Source organism: Microtus oregoni, unplaced genomic scaffold (assembly GCF_018167655.1).
Source record: "Microtus oregoni isolate MIOR12 unplaced genomic scaffold, Mior012 000003F_ref0000135, whole genome shotgun sequence".
Classification (NCBI taxonomy): Eukaryota; Metazoa; Chordata; class Mammalia; order Rodentia; family Cricetidae; genus Microtus; species Microtus oregoni.
The window spans coordinates 30,499,582-30,520,312 of record NW_024543062.1 but is presented as its reverse complement, the minus strand read 5'-3'; the positions used below and the strand labels follow the sequence as shown (position 1 = coordinate 30,520,312).

Genomic DNA, 20,731 nt, shown 5'->3' with positions numbered 1-20,731 from the left:
TGTAAGTGAAACTGCCTGTAAAAGAGGTTCACTGAGGTGGTTCATGCCTCTAATCCCTGTACTTGAGAGACAGATGAAGGCCACCCTATCTGAACAACAACACAAAAGGTGTGTGTATCTCTGTGTGAGAACATTGCAGATAAAGGGAAGAGGAAGAATGAAAACAAGCCCAAGGCTATTTTTAACAAGTTCTTTTTTCAGAAAGGAACTGTTTGGCTGGTGTTCACAGGCACTGTGTGTGGGAAGGAGGGGGGGTCAGGTGTTCATAGATACAGCGTAGGGTGGGGGGGGTCAGGTGTTCATAGACAGCGTGGGGTGGGGGTCAGGTGTTCATAGACAGCGTGGGGTGGGGGTCAGGTGTTCATAGACAGTGTGGGGTCGGGGTCAGGTGTTCATAGCATGGGGTGGGGTCAAGTGTTCACAGACACAGCGTGGGGTGGGGGTCAGGTGTTCATAGACAGTGTGAGGTGGGGTCAGGTGTTCATAGGGTGGGGTGGGGGGGTCAAGTGTTCATAGACACAGTGGGGTGGGGGGGTCAGGTGTTCATAGACAGTGTGAGGTGGGGTCAGGTGTTCATAGACAGTGTGGGGTGGGGGGGTCAGGTGTTCATAGACAGTGTGGGGTGGGGGGTCAGGTGTTCATAGACAGTGTGAGGTGGGGGGTCAGGTGTTCACAGACACAGTGTGGGAAGGGGTATCACCACTTTCTGAGAAAGGAAGGTGGTTCTAAATTAGGAGTTCCCAGGCTGTAGTTTACTTTGACACTACTCAAACATTTCTATAAAATGAGTCTTCTGGTAGGAATAAAGTACCGAGGAACACATGAAGATGGTTGGCTGCTCAAGTCAGTGGAAAAGCAACTAAAAATAACTTTTGTCACGTGGTCACAGGTAATCTATCTCCTAAGTATAAACAGAAAAATTCACATACATACATTTTGATAGTGTTTTTTTAGGAAATGAAGGATGATGTTTTCCATATGGAACAGGCCTGTGAGTACTTGATCCATTTCCTTGGACGCAGGCTTGTGGTGCTCAATTAGCTGGCTATTTTCCAGTTCTGTCCTCAGAACAGTTACCAAGAAATCATAAATGTCCAGTTTACACAAGTATTCACTGTAGCAAATGACCACCCTGTGAGTCCACCATCTTGATAGGGTTCCCCTTCCCCAGAATAGCTACTCTGCTGTGGGAGAAGGGATCCTGTTTACCATGTCTGGCAAAGAAATATTACCTGTTTGAAAACAAGAAAGAATGTTATAGTTGAACCTGCTGTTCAGCTGGCCCTCCTAAACTAATGGTCACTTGGTTTTCATGAAACAGTGGAAGTAGGTATTAATGCCATCCTTTTCCCCAGTTCTCAAGTATCACTAACAGTTCAAAGTGAAGCCAAACCCACACCTTCCAGTGCATAGAGGCAAGCTGTATATAACCAGGCACATATATTAGGTAGAAATGGAAGACTAAGAATGAACCTTTGCCTAGAATCCAAGTCTGGAGCAAGGTTCTATCTGTGTGATATGATCATAGATCTATCTAATGAAGTAGTATATAAAAGTCTTCTCTTTAGCTAGCTGAGGCAAATATGGCAGTTAAGAGTTTAATCCATTCGAGGCCAGCCTGGTCTACAAGAGCTAGTTCCAGGACAGGCACCAAAGCTACAGAGAAACCCTGTCTCGAAAAACCAAAAAAAAAAAAAAGAGTTTAATCCACAGGCAGGGGTGCACACCTTTAATCCCAGCACGTAGGCAGAGGCAGGTGGATTTCTGTGAGTTCAAGACTAGCCTGGTCTACAAAGCAAGTTCCAAGACAGCAAGAGCTGTTATATAGAGAAACCCTGTCTCAAAAAAAAAAAAAAAAAAAGGAAAATCGAACTCATAAATATGTTAGCTTTGTTAGCCAGAGCTTTACTTGTTAGCTGCCTGGTGTTTGTGTCTGCTGTGGAGGCTGAAAACTCAACATAGGAGACAAAAGGTCATGCTGCCCAAGCTTCCATTTTAAGTGTGTATAGTGAAGTTGGAAATGCAGTTGCTACATCAGGGATTACAAACCACGCCTGAGATACATAAGCTATATATAGGTATGTTTCAGCTGGCCTATGTGACATGTTAATTTTTCTTATTTGAAATGGTTACCAATACAAGTTGAGGAACTATCAGACAAAAAGTTTTCCAAGCAAATCGGCTCAGGTTCCTCTGGCACCAGAGCACCAGGGAATGCTAGCTGTTCCTGAAGACAGGGCCCAGGGAGATATGCAGTCTGCTGCACACACACCCTTAGTCCTTCCTGCACTGCGCTTTCGTTTTCACTGACTGGCCCCGAAAGGTGGGTATGATTCCTGGGCTACTGTCATTACGGCACCACTTGTGTACAGTTTATCCTTTTGTATTCAGATAGTGTTTATCTTCAGTGAGCATGTCTGAACCACTGTTGACTACCCTGGGTAACACATACCTGGGGGGGCCACAAAATACTCCTCCACAACGTGACTGGAGTTCTGTAGGAGTTCTTCAGTACAATTGCCTTCTGCTACATTGTCAGATCTCAGGTACAAACATCTGCAAAACCCCAAGGTCAGACTTAGATTTTGAGGGACTTGAGGCTTCTAGAGCACAGAGAGATAGGATCAATAAGGAGGGTACAGGGGAGCAAAACAGCCTTTGCTGTGATTACCATCCCCAGTAGGGGTGCAGCCTGCAGTTTGTAGGTCCTCCCGGTTACTGAGGACTGTAATTACTCCCTGGTTTGAGTAGCAAATCTTCTTGGATAATTAATATGAGTAGATTAATTTTGGCGAAGTAAATGAATGGGCAATTATACAATTGTATTAAATCTGGGCTGGAGATACGTCTCAGTGGTTAGATGCACTGGCTACTCTACCAGAGGACTCATGTTTGGTTCCTAGCACCTACATGGTGACTCATAACCACTTATAACTCCAGTTCCAGGCACATATTCAGGCACACACATACACAAAATATTTTAAAACATGCAAAATACATCAAAGACTAACAAATGTCCCAAACCCTGCTCCAGTGAGAAGCATGTACTCAAGAATCAATGATGTCACTGCCAGAGACTCACCAGATGCAGCATGAATCTCATACAAGAAAACACAGCTGATTCAGACGGGCAGTAAGTTAGCAATACCCCTGAGGTGAATGCTTTTCTTTTTCTGAACTACAGCCACCTACAGAGATGCCTGTCACTAAGTGAGATGCACTGAACAGTCACATTGGGTGGCACATGCCAATAATCCTTGCACTTAAGTAGTTTAAGGCTAGTGCCTACACAGGCTTTGTCTCTAAGATATATCACAGATTATGAATCTCTTGTTCTCTAGACATAGCGGCTTCTCTAAAATATGTGCATATAGTGCCTCTAAAGTATGCAGACTGCTTAGTGGGTCAAAGCACTTGCCACCTAGCTGGAAAGAGAATGGACTCCTGGACTCCCATAGGTTGTCCTCTGTCCTCTACTTGTATTATACACATACAGTGGTACACTGCTTTAATTACAGCATTCAGGGGGCAGACACAGATGTGAGTTTGAGGCCAGTCTACATACTAAGTCTAAGGTCAGCCAGGGCTACACACTAAGATTCTGTCTCAAAAATCAAGTAAAATATCTGCATTACAAACCAGTGAAACTAAACAGCAATACAATCAAGCAGTTTCACAATGATTTCAAAACAAAGTGCCTTACAAGAGCCAACCTGTTTCTAGATACTCATTAAAAGTGAGGGAGTCTCTAATACCCTTAACCTGGGAGGAGAGACTGGCGGACCTCTGAGTTCAAGGTCAGCCTGGTCTACAGAACACATTCGGGACAGCTACCCGAGAAACCCTGTCTCATAACAATAAAAAGGAATCTGAAATCATTGGCAAAGAGGAGTTAACCCTAGGAGAAGCACCAACATAAAATGAGACATTGTCATTCACGTTAAGAGAATGGAGGGTTGGAATTGGCTCGAGGATCCACACTTGTCTGGCTGATGGTGGTTTTCCCACACTATGTATTCTAGGCTGGCCTCAAAACTCTTCATCCTTCTGCCTCTGCCTCCTGAATGAATGTTACTATAATACCCCACCTCACCCCAGAAGCCCGAAGTATTATGTTAACTATGGCCTTAGTTTCTTTTCAAAAAGTGAAGGTTGCACTTCCATGGCCTTTGTCTTTGTTTGACACAGGGCCTCATCATGCAGTCCTGGCTAGCTGGAACTGATTAAGTAGATTAGGCTGGCCTCAAATTCAGAGAGATCTTCCTACACTAGCCTCGTGAGTGCTGGAAATAAAAGCATGAGACAGCTAACTCTATTTTGGTTATTTTGTTTTTTTGAGACAGGGTTTCTCTAAATAACAGCCCTGGCAGACCTGGAACTTGCTTGGTAGACCAGGCTGGCCTTGAACTCAGAGAGATCCACCTGCCCCTGCCTCTCAAGTGCTGGAATCACAGGTGTGTGTGACCACCACCTGGCTTGTGTGTTTTTTAGACAGTTTCTCTGTGTAGTCTTAGCTGTCCTGGACATTGCTGTGTAGAGTAGCCTGGTCTACACAGTGAGTAAATCTATATAACTCAGATCTGCCTGCCTCTGCTTCCCAAGTGCTGGGATTTGTTTTTTTAGGAAAAAAAAATGGGTGTTGGGGCTGTATGTCAGTGGTATAATGATAGCTTTGTATGTGTGAGGCCCTAAATTCAATATCTAGCACAGAAGGTAGGGGGAAAAAAAAAACACATTGCAGCTGTACCATTGAAAGGCAGTCACTGGTCTTTCTGGGCTAGGACTCTGTTGGAGACTGTCTAAGAACACAGTAGATCCTAAGTCTCAATGCCATGAGGTACTTATCCCTGTTTTAGCTTCCTTCCTTTACAGAAGTAAAGAAAAAGGCTTTGTAAAATTGCTGGAAACAGCATATGTAATGTAAAGGTTTATTTTATTATGTATGTGTGTGTGTGTGCACAAGTACAGGTGCCCATGAAAACCAGAAGCATCGGATCCCTGGAGTTAGATGCAGTTTTCAGCTGCCTGGTTTGAGTGCTGCAAACTGAACTCAGGTTCTCTGCATGAACAATTAACACTCTTAACTAAAGGACACCTGGTGGTGGCAGTGACGGCACACTCCTTTAATTCCAGCTCCTGGGGGATAGAGACAAGCGGATCTCTGAGTTTGAGGCCAGCCTGGTCCACGAAGCTAGTTCCAGGATGGCCAGACTACACAGAGAAACCCTGTCTCAGAAAAACAAACAACAACAACAACAACAAAAACACCAACAAACAAAAAGAAAAGAAAAAAAAAGGTGGGGGGGGTAGTGAAAACGGCTCAGGTAAAAGTGCTCTTTGACCCCATGGACCCAAATGGAAGAAACCAACTCCCCTCCACACATGTGCTATGACACGGACGGACATGACAGCAGTGGGCCCGCATTTAACAGGCCTGGATGACTTTGAGGAAAAGTTTGATTTTGTTTGATTTTGGTAGTGGTGAGGAATCAACCAAGGACTTCATTCTTACTGGCTCTGGGGGCATTGTTTATTTGTTTAGAAGTTTTTAAAAAATATCTTTAATTATGCATATGTGAGGGGTCTGTGTATGTGAGTGCCAGTACCTTCAGAGGCCTTGGAGCTGGAGTTATGCGTGGCTATAAGCCACTTGGCATGGGTGCTGGGACTCAGCTTGGGTCCTTTGCAGGAGCAGCAGCAGATAGTCTTAACTGTTCAGCCAACTCTTGGCCTCTATTTGTCTGTTTTTTAGAAGCAGGGTCTCCTTCAATATCACAGGCTGAAATCAAACTTGTGTTAGCTCTGCCTGAGCATCCCAAGCCCTATGATTACAGATGTAAGTCACTATGACCAGTTTCAGGCCAACTGTTTACTAAGTATCTACCGCACCTGTCTTCCTGCACCAGGAGTCTACAAGATGAGTGAGTTTTAATGCTCCAAGACATTCACTTCTATTACCAGTGTCTTTCCTCAGCAGCTAGGCCAGTGGCTCTCAACCTGTGGGCCACAGCCCCTACAGGTCAAATATCAGATGTTTATGCAGCAAAATTGCAGCTACAAAAAATAGTAATGAAAATGTTATGGTTGGGGGGGGGGTCACCACAACATGAGGAACTGTATTAAAGGGTCGTGGCATTAGTAAGGTTGAGAACCACCGATCTAAGCAGAGAAATGAGATTCAAGTAGATATATTGTGATTAATAACTCCTTTGAATACCACTAGAACCGTAAAGAATGTAACTATAAAGGAATGGACATTTAATGGCAGTTGACAACTTAAGAAGAAAGGAAAATAATTAAGAGAAAAGCAGGTGAGATAAAAAGCAGTTAGAGCAAGAGCTGAGAATTGTGAGGGAAAAGTAACAGAAGAGAGAACTTAAGAAGCTGAAAGAACATGACAGTGCTGGCCTGGAGAAATGGGCCATGAAGAAACTCTCTTTTGGCTCCATTAGAAGCAGTGGCACATCTGAAGGGCTTGGAATGGAAACGACTTCTGTTGTGAAGTGCTGGGGAGCACCAGGCAAATGGACCTGAGCTTCAGATCAAAGACTTGAAGGAACCACAGACTGGAAGGTAAGAAGAACAGGAGACTAACAAGGTTCAAATTTTGCAGAAGCACTTCACATAAAGATCATGGTTCCAGATTTGGCTCTCTGTTGTCACTAAGGGGACTAGAAAAATGGCCCCAGTGGTTAGCACTGGTCAGTCTTCCAGGTCAGCCAGATTTGATTCCCAATACCCACATGGTGGCTTACAATCATCTGTAACTCTAGTTCCAGTGACTCCCACGCCCTGTTCTGCACCAGATATGTGGCATACAGCGTACAAGAAGCCCAAACAGGGCTGGAGAGATGGCTCAGTGGTTAAGAGCATTGCCTGCTATTCCAGAGGTCCTGAGTTCAATTCCCAGCAACCACATGGTGGCTCACAACCATTTGTAATGAGGTCTGGTGCCCTCTTCTGGCCTGTAGGCATATACACAGAATATCCTATACATAATAAATAAATAAATATTAAAAAAAAAGAAGCCCAAACATTCATACACACAGATTAGAAAAAAAAAGAAAAAAAAACACTTTCAAGCCAAGAATGGTAACTAACTCACATTTATAAGCCCAGAATTTGAGAAACCGGGCAAGGACTGTCGCATGTTTAAGGCCAGCCTGGGATATGTAAGCACAATGGTTGCTCAGCACTTGGAAGATGGAGGTCTGCCGAGGATTCAAGGTCATTCTTACCTTGCCTGGTTTATATGAAACCCTGTCTCAAAAGAAGTAAATAATGATACAGACCTACAGACAGTAGTGTTAAGGAGGCAGCCAACCTTGGGTTTAAAGCTAGCCCGTGCCTGTATAGCCAGACTCTTGTTTCAAATATAGATGACACAGCTTATATGTTATTTGGATATGCCATATTAGTATATAAACTGACTGGAGAAGGTCTCCAAAATATATAATAGTATTTAATTCTTTCAGATATTTAATCTGATGCGCAGGTCGACAAGTGCAAACACTTTAGCGGGAATGACCTTAGCTTGCTGAGAAAAAGTTATGGAAGCCAACACAAGCTGGAGGGTACTGAGGGAACAGTACATCCGAGTGGATAAGCAGGGGCTCCAAGGAGCAGGGATTCGAAGACGATGTCTAACAAGCAGCTCGGATTTTGTTTCTATTTACATCGAGACTAGGAAGGCTAGAGGATTCTAACCGGGAATAACATGATTCATAATGAACTAGGGGAAGGGAGAAGACGTCCTTACCGTGACTGGGCAAATTCCCAATCATGCAAAGGACACTGAAAGGACCTGAAACAGCCTGGAAGGTCCCCTGGGTTCCCTGGAAGACCTCTAGGCCGCAAACGGGAGTTTACCTGTTCTCCAGTACTGACTCCAGGGGCTCCACCCCGTCTGTGTCCACGGCGTGCAGCTGCTCAGCGAAGGCGATGGCTTTCTCCAACCGGGCCACCGCCTCGCGGTTGCCGAAGTTTACCAGCGCCAGACGCTCCAGATGCTCTATTTTCTCGGCGGGCACGCGGCCACTGCCCTGCGGGGCGAGGGATGGAGTGCCGGTCCCCTGCCCCGCCGCCTGGACCTTTCCCTGTGGGCCCGCTTTGGAAGCAAAGCCTCGGCCCCGATCCGGTGCAGCCCGAAAACGTACCCACACCGCCCGTGCCCACATTTCTTTGCTTCTCGACCGCCGTAGTGACGAGAGGCGGAGCGACGCGCACGATACTGACGACATTAGAGTGCGCCGCGGTCGCCGTCGCAGCCGCTGCCATCGCCATGAACAGCGTCGGAGAGGCTTGTACTGATATGAAGCGCGAATACGATCAGTGCTTCAATCGCTGGTTTGCCGAGAAGTTCCTCAAAGGGGACGGCTCCGGGGACCCGTGCACCGACCTATTCAAACGCTACCAACAGTGTGTCCAGGTGAGTCTCGCCGCAGACGCTGCTGCAGTCATCCCACCGATGTTGCCTGGGTATCTCTCCATTTGACACACGGGGATGTTTTTGCGGTGCTTTGCTTTCTACGGAGTACAGTAGCATCTTCTGGTTCATTTATTTGGTGCTCATTCTGAACTTGCAAAGTAGCCGTAGTTATCTGTATCTTAAAAATGTGTGTGTCTGCGTGCGCGATCAGGGTAAGGACAACTTATCGGAGTCAGTTTTCTCCTTCCACATTTATAAGGGCTCTGGGGATCGAGTTCGGGTTCCCAGGCTTGGCCGCTGTGTTTTACAGATGGAAAACTAGCATACAAAAGTAGTAACTGGTTCAAATGTACTAGCGTCTGGTGACCATGATTATTTTTTTGGGAGCGCAATATTTCATTGTTTTTATGAGTGGATGATGTTTACTGTTTTCTAGACGGTTGCGTTGTTTTGTTATGATCTCTTTGTTGCCCTATTTTTCTCTACCAGTTCCCAGTTGCAGCTGGTAAGGTTTGATTTCAGACCAGTAGGAGCACTTTCACTAACCTAACCTAACCTAACCTAAAACATCCTCCCAATTTCAGGAACGATTCTTAGCCGATTCCCAGTCAGTGAAGGTGACTCAGAGTCACATACCTGCTGGAATAGATTTGAACGCTGTCGCTAAGACAAAGCAGTGGCACTTCCTGCCTCTGCCTCCCAAGAGCAAGTGTGCAGACCACACAGGCCCTGCCCTCTTTACGTTGGTACTTTGTTGAGATTACTGGGTGTGGTGGTCCACACCTTTACCCAGGAGTGTGAATCCGAGGCTAGCCAGGGCTACACACTGATGCCATGTCTGAAAGAGAAGAGTGCCCCTTAAATTGTGGGTTTTACAAGATTTATTTATTTATTATGTATACAGTGTTCTGTCTGTCTGTATGCTTGCTGGCCAGAAGAGGGCACCAAATGTCGTTACAGATGTCTGTGAGCCACCATGTGGTTGCTGGGAATTGAACCTCTGGAAGAGCGGTCAGTGCTCTTAACCTCTGAGCCATCTCTCCAACTCCCATTTCAAGTCTTTCTAGTTCACTTTGGTGCCATTACACTGCAGCTACAAAACATTGACTTCAAGCTTTCATAGACTTCTCTAATTCATTTTCTTTTTCTATCAGAAAGCAATAAAGGAGAAAGAGATTCCTATAGAAGGACTGGAGTTCATGGGCCATGGCAAAGAAAAGCCTGAAAACTCCTCTTGACCTGCCTGTCACTTGGAAGATGTCGGTAAATTGAGAGGCCTCTGGATTTTGTCAGCTAAGGCAGTGAAGCCAGCCATGGGATTCGAGGAGTTTAAGAGGAGATTTTGTTTCTTCTTCTTAGTATTCCCCTCTCACTTCTTAAAGAGCAGCTCTCACTTTTGCTTTGAGACAATCTCACTTTTGCTGGCATCTTGCAGGATTTCCGTGTGCTACAATGAAACAGCTTCTTGGGGTTTTGGTTACAATAAATGGTTTGGAATCAGCTTTAACTAATCTTGAATGTAAATAATGATAAACTGGTCACGATCAAGGTTGCCCGACAGCTTTGCTGCAGAAGGACTACCTGGGAGTCACTGTTCGTGAGCACAGTTGGTCGGGACTGCCTTTCCCTCTCGGGAGCTACTGCTCTGAAAGGGATCCAGACACAACAGCTTCAGTCCCTGCTGCTGGCGGCCTGGGTTAGCGAAGTAGGAGACAGCTTTACTCAGCTCCTGCCTTAATGAGGTGTCAGAACAACAAGTGAAAGCTTCAGAAATGACGTAAACATCATTTTGGAGCTCACAGTGCCGCTCATAGCTCCGGCACCTGGAGTGGCTGTGGAAGAATCACCTACATTGCAGCTTTGCTATGACCAACTTTCAGCTCCATGATTAATGTCAGTCTGCACATCATATAAAAGGCATCTGGCTAAGTGGGGGAAAGGTGCTTACTTGTTTGCCTACCGTACCCTAAGTCTGTAATCATGAAAATGGAATAAATTCTAAAATTCAGATTTAACTCATTGCCCCTGAGACTGTGTACTTTTTAGAACACTTACCACCCCGTTGCCCCATGTATCTCATTATTTTGCAGAGGGCAAGCTCTGCTTCTTAACTTGATGATTTGTTTAAGCCTAGGTGGCTAATGCAGCACGTGGGTCAGGAATCTGACATTCAGCCCGGCCTCTTGCCTGTCTTCAGCTTGCTGAGATTACACATATGCACTGTAATACCCACCTTATATAATAGCTTCTTTAAATTAGTATGTATTGTGGTTCCAAAACAATGTCATGTAGTCCTCACACTTCCCTATATTTAGAATTTAGTATATCCCTAATATACAGAATGAAAGCTGATTTAGAGGGCTGACATCTGTTTTGTGTTACTAATTATTACTCCACTTTAATTTGATCAACCCTAATGCCATTTCAGACATTTTACGTTTTTAGAAAGATACGGATGTAAAAGATCACAGATTTTTGAGGCCTGTATGAGGGAAACAAGGAGGCTGAAGAGTAGTACATGTAGTCTGAACTCAAACTGCACAATAGTGCTGTAAGGACTCGTGCAGCCAGTCGATGGCAAAGAGAACAGATTGTTTTTGGAGTGGGGGGCAGTCTCATGTATTCCAGGCTGACCTCAAACTTGATAATCCTTCCTCCTTCCTCTACCTCTTGAGTGCTGGAATTTCAAGTGTATTCCACCACATCCAGATTTAAAATTTTTTAAAATATTATTTATTTTTGTTTTATATACATTGGTGTTTTGCTTTCATTGTCAGATCCCTTGGAACTGGAGTTGTGAGCTGCCATATGGGTGCTGGGAATTGAACCTGGGTCCTCCAGAGTAGCCAGTGCTCTTAACCTGAGTCATCTCTCCAGCTCTGATTTACAAACTTTTTTTTTTTTTTTTTTTTTTTTTTTTTTGGTTTTTCGAGACAGGGTTTCTCTGTAGCTTTGGAGCCTGTCCTGGAACTAGCTCTGTAGACTAGGCTGGCCTCGAAATCACAGAGATCGCCTGCCTCTGCCTCCCAAGTGCTGGGATTAAAGGTGTGCGCCACCAAGGCCCGGCTCTGATTTACAAACCTTTTAAAAGACATTTTTTCCCCTGTATTTCTATTGCATTTTGTGTGTGCAAGTGTACATGGATAGTCAGTTCTCTCTACCATGTGGGTCCTGGGAATCCAGCTCAGGCCATGTCTTGGCTTTACCAGCTGAGCCTTTTGTTTCTTCCTTGACACACGAGTGGTTCCCGTAGTCCAGGCTGGCCTTGAATTCAGTGGATAATTGGGTATGACCTTGAACTCCTGAGCCTCCTGCCACATACTGGGATTTAGTTAAAATCACATTTGATTTTAGTGTGGGAGTCAAACCCAAGACTTCATGCAAGCAAGTATTTATCAACTGAGCTACATCCCCAGGCCATTTTTTTGTTTTCCCCCTATTTACTTTCTATGTGTGAATGAATACTTTGTTTCATATGCATGTATGTGCTTATTGGTTGTGAACCATTATGTGTGCTGAGAATTGAACCCAGGTCCTTTGCAAGAACAACAAACACTCTTCACCACTCTCCAGCACACACGCACCCCTTTTGTTTCTTTCTTTTTTTTAATATTTATTTATTTATTATGCATACAATATTCTGTCTGTGTATGTCTGCTGGCCAGAAGAGGGCACCAGACCTCATTACAGATGGTTGTGAGCCACCATGTGGTTGCCGGGAATTGAACTCAGGACCTCTGGAAGAGCAGGCAATGCTCTTAACCACTGAGCCATCTCTCCAGCCCCCCTCCCCCCCTTTTGTTTCTTTAAGGCAAGGTTTCCTGTAGTCCGGGCTGGTTTCAAACTTGCCAAGTAGATGAACTTCCTCCTTCCTCCATCTCCCAAGCATAGGGATTACAGGTGTGGACCACATTGGTGCCTGGGCTGGCTACCTTTCTACTGCTGTGAATAGATGCCACATTAGTTCCAGAGGGATTTTTGACTTATAAGATTTATTTATTATGTATATAATGATCTGCTGCATGCCAGAAGAGGGCACCAGAGCCCATTACAGATGGTTGTATGTGAGCCACCATGTGTCCTGGGACTTGAACTCAGGACCGCTGGAAGAACAGTCAATGCTCTTAACCTCTGAGCCACCTCTCCAACCCTAGTTCCAGACAATTTAAGTCCATAATCGTCATGTCAGGAAGCATGGCAGCAGACAGGCAGGCATGAAGCTGGAGTAGAAACTGAGAACTTAGATCCTGATCCACAGGCAGAAGGTAGAAAGCTAACTGGGAATGGAGTGGGTTTTTGAAACCTCAGAGCCTGCCTGTCCCCAGTGACACACCTCCCTAAGACCATGCCCTCTGTTCCTTTCCAGTTTCAACCAACTGGGAACCAAGGATTTAAGCATATGAGTCCATGGGACTATTCTCTTCCAACAACCACACTGGGGCAGCATTGTTTTATAGTTGACTCATGTATGCATGTGGATGTAGGCCAATATAGGAGTCAGTTCCCTCCTCCCAGTGCATGGGTCCTGGGATGGAACTTAGTCGTCAGACTTGGCGAGACCTCTACTGCTGAACCGTCTCACTAGTTTTTGTTTAGTTTTTCCTCTTAAGACGAGTCTTGGACTGCAGCTTGGCTAGCTTTGAGCTATGGCAGTCCTTGGGCATCAAACTCCTCTTCCCGAAGTCCTAGAGGTTATAAGCATGCACCACCATGGCCTTTTAGAATCTTTCTTGTTATTTTTTGAGGGGTGCGATGGTGATCATTTTCATCTTCAAATTCCTTAACTTTTTTTTTTAAACTTATTTATTTATTATGTATACAATATTCTTTCTGCGTGTATGCCTGAAGGCCAAAAGAGGGCACCAGACCTCACTACAGATGGCCGTGAACTACCATGTGGTCGCTGGGAATTGAACTCAGGACCCTCGGAAGAGCAGGCAACGCTCCCAACCGCCGAGCCATCTCTCCAGCCCCCAAATTCCTTAACTTTTACAATAGGCTTAAGAAACTTTGAGATAGGCCGGGCGGTGGTGGTAACACACCTTTAATCCCATCACTCAAGAGGCAGAGGCAGGTGGATGTCGGCAAGTGTGAGGCCAGCTTGGTCAGCAGAGTAGTTCCAGGAGAGAAGGGCCATGGCTACACAGAGAAACAAAACAGAATCCTTGAAATAACAGCATGGTGGTGCATGCCTTAATCTAGCTACTTATGATGGAAAGGCTAGAAAGTCTAGGAGTTCAAGACTGCTCCTAGGCAACATAACAAGACCCTGCCTTAAAAAGGGCAGCTACTAATAGCTTCCTTGCTTTATACCACAACCTAACAGGAGCATCTTGAACTAAGAAAATAGATTATCCACCCTACCTGACTTCATCTTCTCCAGAAAATGACTCCAGCTGTTTTAAAGGTCTTCACTTTTGACGAGCAATTAATGGCTATGTCAGAGTCATTTTGTAACTACTGCTACTGCTGTCCCCCCCCCCCCCCACACACACACACACAGGGTTCTCTGTGTAGCTGTCCCGGAACTCATTCTGTAGATCAGGCTGTCTTGGAACTCAGAGAGATCCACCTGCCTCTGTCTCCTGAATGCTGGGATTAAATGTGTGTGTTCCACCATGCCTGACTGAGAAAAGAATCTTTACTCGAAGGTAGGAACTTGACTCCTTTGGTAGACTTGAACAGGAGGACACTAAGACCCAGGAGAGCTTGCATGAGCACAAGCACTTTATTGGGCTGTACAGCCTGAGCTGACCTGGAACGTGCTATTTTGCCCACAGAGTCTTTTAAGTTGTCACAGGCACCTGTTATAGGTGGTAAGCAGCAGCCATTCTATTGATCATCAGTGTCTGTCGCAGAGCCCATCCCAATAGGTAGCTGCTCTGTGCTCTTGGCTTTACCCACCCTAAGCACAAGAAACCAACACAGAACCTATTTTAAACAGTATTCGGTAGGCTAAACTAGATCTGAAGCACTATAAAATAGCAAAGTAGTGTCGATTTCTGGGAATAAACCAAGACTGCAACATTCAGCTCATGAACAAGGTAACTTTAAGTTATTTATTTAGGCCATCTCCTCTTGTAAGCAAAGGGATGGAAGATCAGTGTAATGGTCACTGTAGGATACAAGGAAAGATGAGCTTAGCGCCCCATGCGCTTTCATGGTCCACAAAGTAATGGTCCAAACCAGTGCTGTGGTCCCTTGCTGCCTGGGGGAAGGTCCAGGTTCTCTTTACTCATCTTCATAGCCAGTTGGAAGTGGGTTCACATGAGGGTTGTGGAAGAGGGTATGGTTACCATCTCCCCAGGGGAAGGGCTGTGGAGTGAAGACGTCAATTAGATAATTCCAGAAAATGCTTATAAATAACTAGGCCACGAAACAGATGATACATAAAATCAAAATTAAAATCTGCCCTTTACTGGCATAGTTTCAATTTCCCATAGCTTTTCCCCTTTAAACTTTATTTATTTATGTATGAATGCTCTGTCTTCATGCACACAGAAGAGAGAATCAGAATATAGATTGTTGTGAGCTGCCGTGTGGTCGCTGGGAACTGAGTTCAGGACCTCTGAAGGAGCAGCCAGTGCTCTTAACCTGAGCTATCTCTCCAGCCCCTAACTATCCCACAATTATTACTAGTGTGTTCTAATGAACAACTGGGAGGGAGGCCCCTGAAGTAGATGGTAAGAAAAGCAAGCTCAAGACAGCTACTCGGTGAAGGAGAGATGGCTCAGCAGCGTGTACTGTGCTACGCTTTTACAGCACCCAAGCTTGGTTCCCAGCATCCACATTAGGCAGCTAGTAACTGTCTGTGCTCTAGTCCCAGGGGACCTGAAGCACTCTCTGCTTCCCTGGGCCTCCACATGCACTCACACATAATTTAAAATAAAGAAATCTTTTTTTTCTTTTTTTCTTTTTTTTTGAGACAGTTTCTCTGTTTAACAGCCCTAGCTGTCCTGGCACTCTCTTTTGTAGACCAGGCAGGCCTCGACCTCACAGAGCTCCGCCTGCCTCTGCCTTCCGAGTGCTGGGATTAAAGGAGTGCACCACCACATCCAGCTAACCTACTACTTTCTTTTAAAAACCAATTTATTTGTTTTGTGTATGAAGGCCATTGTCAGAAGGCGACTTGCAGGCGTAGATCTCGCCTTCTACAGAGTGGGTCCCAGGACTGAACTCGTGTGCTTAAGCTTGGTAGCCTTTACCTGCTGAGCCATCCTTGTTTGAGCCAACTTCAAACAAAAACCCAGGGTTTCCTTATGTACCCAACCTGGAACTCTATATAGAACAGGCTGGCCAAAAAAACCACCATGATCCTCCTGCCTCTGCCTACTGAGTGCTGTGATTATCAGCATGTATGATTCTACCTATCATAAATTTTTTTTTTTTTTTTTTTTTTTGGTTTTTCGAGACAGGGTTTCTCTGTGGCTTTGGAGCCTGTCCTGGAACTAGCTCTCTAGACCAGGCTGGTCTCGAACTCACAGAGATCCGCCTGCCTCTGCCTCCCGAGTGCTGGGATTAAAGGGGTGCGCCACCACCGCCCGGCTCATAAATTTTTTTTTTTAGACAAGGTTTCTCATGTGGCCCTAGCTGTCCTAGAAGTTGCTTGTAGAGCAGAGCTCTACCTACTTCTGCCTCCCAAGTGCTGGGATTAAAGCCACTTTTAATTACCACCGAGTCATCTCTCCAGCCCTGTCCCATTATGTCTGAAAAGCAATGCTCTAGGTCAGTGGTTCACAATTTTTTGGTTTTTTGAAACAGTCCTAGTTAGCCCAAACTAAATCTCATTTTACAATGTAGCAGAGAATGGCCATGAGCTACCGACACCTCCCACGGACGGGATTACAGACTGAGCTACCACCCCGGCTCAAGGGGGCAGGATACGGAGACGGGGTAGTACTGCCATCTAGTGGCAGAGGCCAAGGCAGGATGCTGTCAGATCTCCCGCCCCCACCAAAATCTCACTAAATAGCTCCGGCTGCCCTGAGCTCACGAGGTAGATCAGACTGGCCTCGAAATCAGGAGATCCACCTGCTCTGCCTCCCCATGCTGAGGCTGTGCGAGAGTGGGATCGAGGCTCAGGTTCTAAAATCCAACTCTAGAATCAGTTTCTGCGAGGCTAGTCTCATGTGAATAGGGTGACACGGTTCTTAGGGAACAAGACGACACCCTTGTTACATCCAGTGACGGAGGGCAGATTACTGAACTGTCTATACGAACAGCCAAGATAATGACAGGCACTGTGAGAGACAAACCGGCAGTCGGGTCGCGAAGCACCTAGCATCACCCGGCATGCCAAACGCCGAATCTCCAATCCCCTTCAGCGCTTGCCACTTTATTATAAACGGACACCTCAAACCTCCACGCTTTCATGCAAGAAACGGCTGCTTCTAAACTGCACCAGAAGATGAGAGATGCCATAAATCGAGGAAAATGAAAACCTAGAGGCATTTACTGTGTGACCTTTAAGAAAACTGAGACGTAACCCACAGTTGGCTTCCCTTAAGCAAAACAAGAATAAAATGTTCTGTTTGCGCAGACAGACTGGTAGCCAAGATCCCAGAACCCCAAGAGCTTGGGCTGGGGAGTGGGCAATGAGATAACGGCCGCTTGAAGGGCGGCAAAGGCGCAGGGCGTGCGTACCTTGGTCCTGATGCGGAGATGAGGGTAGGCGACGAACTCGGGTCTCTCGTGCTCTCCGTGCTGCGACTTCAGGAAGACGTTGAGCATGCTCACTCCCACCCCGGGCAGCGCCACGAAGTAGGTGAGGGCCTTCCACATGCGAGCTGCGGCGGGGCCACAACGTCAGCCTCGGCCTTTCCCTCCCGCAAGGCCTCCCGCCAAGGTCACGGCTCCGCCACGTCGCCCGAGAGCCGTGGAGGCCCCACCCCCACCCGAGCCCCTGTACCTGAACCCTCCTCGCCATGGGCGCCACTCGACATGGGCCGCCCCACCCGTGGGAGGGCCCGGCCCAGCAGCCCCGACACCCGAGACCCGAACACCGACGACACCATCTTGGAACTACAGCGGCGCGCCGGAAGCGGAAGTGGGGAAGGGCGAAGGGGCTCGGACAGAGTCGGCAAACAAAGTCTCCATTGGGCAACGCCTTCCCGACGCCGGCGAGGAACTGCGGTACCTGCGCACTTCTGCCCTCCTGCGCACTCCGGTTTCCTGATCCCAACCGCCGGACTGGGAGAGCGCATGCGCGCTGCACCTGCGCCCCGCCTCCCTCCTGTCTGCTCCTGGGTGGACGTGTTCGCTGAATAGAGCTCCTGCGGAACTCGAGCGGCTTTATATATTGTCGGAAACACCATTTTCTTTCCTCGCTGTCTTCTAATCCTTTCCCAAGGCACCCGACACCGTCATCATTGTCTCTCTCACTCCTAAAGACAGTTATCACCGTCTTCTGTAACGCCCTATGCAGAGTGTAAAGTCCGTGATGCTTAGGTTTTGCCAGCGTTGCATTCTCAGAGTTACTTTCCTGGAATCGTGCCTAGCAGGTGCTTAATACAATTTAATGAATGAACGTATGAATCCATGTTTTAATAAGTCAGTGGACAGCTCCTGTAACTAGGAATCCTGAACCCTGGAATTGGTGCCCGAAAATCTGGATTCTAATATCAACTCCATATCCTCAGCGTTTGGCCTCCGGTCGTTTCTGTCATTCTCGTTCTCAAATCCCACCGACTTCTTTTAGATTTTGTCTATATAATCTTTTTTTTTTGACAACTTTGATAGGGTAACTTTGATAACTTTGGCTATCCTAGAACTCTCGCTCTAGACCAGGCAGGCTGGCGTTGAACTCACAGAGATTTGCCTATCTCTGCCTCCAACTGCTGGCATTAATGGTGTGCACCATCAACGCCCAGTGTCTATACAATTTTTAAATTTCTCCTTTCTTCTTCTTTCTTATATTTGTCTAAAAGCCTTCTTAAAGATAAAAGTTAAAGAAGAAAAACCGGCTGCCAGGTGTGGTGGTGCACACCTGTAATACCAGCAGCTGTGTGGAAGATGCAGATGGAATAAAACACCCTCTTCTGGCCTCCGTACGCAACTCGGGAAACACTCGTAGAAATAAAGTAAAAGATTCTCAAAGTGTAGTGTTACATTCTTTAAACCCCAGTTGCTCGGGAGGCAGAGGCAGGCAGATCTCCAGATCAAGGCCAGCCTGCTCTACCAGAGGAGTTCTGGGCTAGCCTAGTCTATAAAGCAAGCTTCAGGCTAGCTAGGGCTACACAATAGGACCTTGCTCAAATAAATAAAAAAAAATACATTTCAAAATGCATTCCCGGTTTAACAGGAAAATGACTATACAGTATGTCTGGAGACACCCCCCCCCCCCGCCAGAGTCCTTATACTTCAGATTAAGAATTGGCAAAGCTAGGTGTAGTGGCTCACCCCTGAAATCCAAAAATCCAGGGGCTGAGCAGGGGGCTCGTGGGTTCAGAGACTATTAGATAGTCTCCTCCTCATTTTCAAAACCTTGGATGACTAAATTTAGACAGCCAAGAAAAACAAAACTGTCAGTACAAAGACTGTATAATCGTTTGGTTTGGTTTTGAGACAGGGTTTCCCTGTGTAGCCTTGAGTGTCCTGGAACTCTCTCTGTAGACCAGGCTGCCCTAGAACTCACAAAAATCCATCTGCGTCTGCCTCCCAAGTGCTGGGGTTAAATGCACGCACCCCACACTTATCAAATGTGTGATATTTTGAGCACTTATCTTGTACTTAAATATATGTTAAGTGTTTTGTTTTTTATCTAATCATGTTTTAAAATTTCATCTTGTTTTAGGCAGGATCTCATATATTCAAGGCTAGCCTCAAGTTCACTCTGTAGCCAACCTTGAACTTTGATGCTCTCAGTCCACCTACCCTGCCCTGCCCACCCAGAATTGTTCAGTGCTGGGAATCAAACCCAGAATTTCAAGTATGGTAGGCAAGCTCTCTACCAAGTGGCTCCCATTCCAGCCTATGCTATGCATTTTAGATAAACTGCTTTCCCACCTCAGGAAATGGTCACCCTATTCCTGTCGCCCTTACTGTGATCCTTAGACCTTCTCACTAATATTCCATCGCCACCCATCTATTTAAAATCTTAGTGCGTGTGAATGTGTGCCTGCTTATCTGTATATGCACCATGTGTGTGCAGTGCCCACAATGGCCAGAAGGGGGCACCAAATACTCTGGAACTGCAGTTACAGGCTACTATAATCCATCCGATGTATGTGCTAGTAACAGAACCTGGATCCCCTGCAAGAGCAGTAAGTGCTCTAAACTGCTCAACCCTTTATTTTGGTTTAGACAGGTCACTTTTGGTTTGGCTTGGTTGAGTTTTTTAGACAGTGTGTCATTCTGTAGTCCAGGCTGACGTGGAGCCCCTGGTGTGGCCAGGGGAACTAACTATGTAGCTCAAGTTGATCATGAACTCATGATAATCTCCCTGCCTCAGCCTCTCAAGCGCTAGGACTACAGGCAGGAGGCCCTGCAGTAACCGGCTATGTGGGTTTGCTGTCTTTGTTTTTGAGACAGAGCCTCACTATAGAGCCTCTAACTCATATTGCTTCCCAGGGGCCTGGATTGCATGTGTGTGCCACTCCTCTTCCCTGTCCTGGCCACCATCTTCTCAGAGAGACCTTCCTTGACCATCTTTAAGCAAAACAACTCCTGCTACACTGACATTCTATCTGCCCTCCGGTGCCTTATCTAGTCCATCACACTTACCGCCATCTGTTATATTAAATATTTATGGGATTAGTGTCTGCCTTCCTCGTTAAACACCATGGGGGCAGGGACTTGGTTTTGCCTACTGATGTGACCCCAGCACTTGTCCCACGACAGACCCTCACTGATTGCATTAATCCCCACCAGGATCCTGTTAGGTAATTGCTGTCCTTCAGATCCTGAAGCGGAGAGTCTGGGGTGTTCAGGGAAACCACCCCAGATGGCAGTCTTAGGTAAGCAGTGAACTCAGAGAGGCTGGGACGCCACCTGTTCTCTTAGCCTCAGAGCTACACAGGCTTTGGATGTGGGATTCCCCTCTGTATGCTGTGACTACCATTGGTTAATAATGAAGCTGTTTTGGGGCCTGTGATGGGGTAGGACTGAGCTAGGCAGGGGAAAACTAAACTGAATGCTGGGAGAAAGGAGGCAGAGTCAGGAGAAGCCATGGACCCACCATTGGAGACAGAAATGTGGAAACCTTGCTGGTAGGCCACAAGCCTCATGGTAAAATATAGAATAATGGAAATGGGTTAAATTAAGATGTAAAAGCTAGCCAATAAGAAGCTAGAGCTAGAGACTCGA

The 20,731-nt window shown here is 46.2% G+C and overlaps 3 protein-coding genes across 3 annotated transcripts; 1 reads left to right on the top strand and 2 right to left on the bottom strand.

Moving 5' to 3' along the window:
* Nucleotides 1-930: 930 nt before the first annotated feature.
* Nucleotides 931-8,192, bottom strand: Gatc (glutamyl-tRNA amidotransferase subunit C). The gene is made up of 3 exons (XM_041646729.1): nucleotides 7,870-8,192; nucleotides 2,453-2,556; nucleotides 931-1,232 (listed from the first exon to the last, which is right to left on the bottom strand). The coding sequence occupies exons 1-3, from the start codon at nucleotides 8,175-8,177 to the stop codon at nucleotides 1,177-1,179; spliced, it is 468 nt and encodes a 155-aa protein (XP_041502663.1). The 5' UTR covers nucleotides 8,178-8,192; the 3' UTR covers nucleotides 931-1,176.
* Nucleotides 8,193-8,230: 38 nt separating this feature from the next.
* Nucleotides 8,231-10,443, top strand: Triap1 (TP53 regulated inhibitor of apoptosis 1). Its single transcript, XM_041646739.1, has 2 exons — nucleotides 8,231-8,428; nucleotides 9,583-10,443. The coding sequence occupies exons 1-2, from the start codon at nucleotides 8,282-8,284 to the stop codon at nucleotides 9,664-9,666; spliced, it is 231 nt and encodes a 76-aa protein (XP_041502673.1). The 5' UTR covers nucleotides 8,231-8,281; the 3' UTR covers nucleotides 9,667-10,443.
* Nucleotides 10,444-14,461: 4,018 nt separating this feature from the next.
* Nucleotides 14,462-17,655, bottom strand: LOC121444805 (cytochrome c oxidase subunit 6A1, mitochondrial). The gene is made up of 3 exons (XM_041646714.1): nucleotides 17,337-17,655; nucleotides 17,072-17,214; nucleotides 14,462-14,743 (listed from the first exon to the last, which is right to left on the bottom strand). The coding sequence occupies exons 1-3, from the start codon at nucleotides 17,629-17,631 to the stop codon at nucleotides 14,660-14,662; spliced, it is 522 nt and encodes a 173-aa protein (XP_041502648.1). The 5' UTR covers nucleotides 17,632-17,655; the 3' UTR covers nucleotides 14,462-14,659.
* Between the last annotated feature and the right edge of the window lie 3,076 nt (nucleotides 17,656-20,731).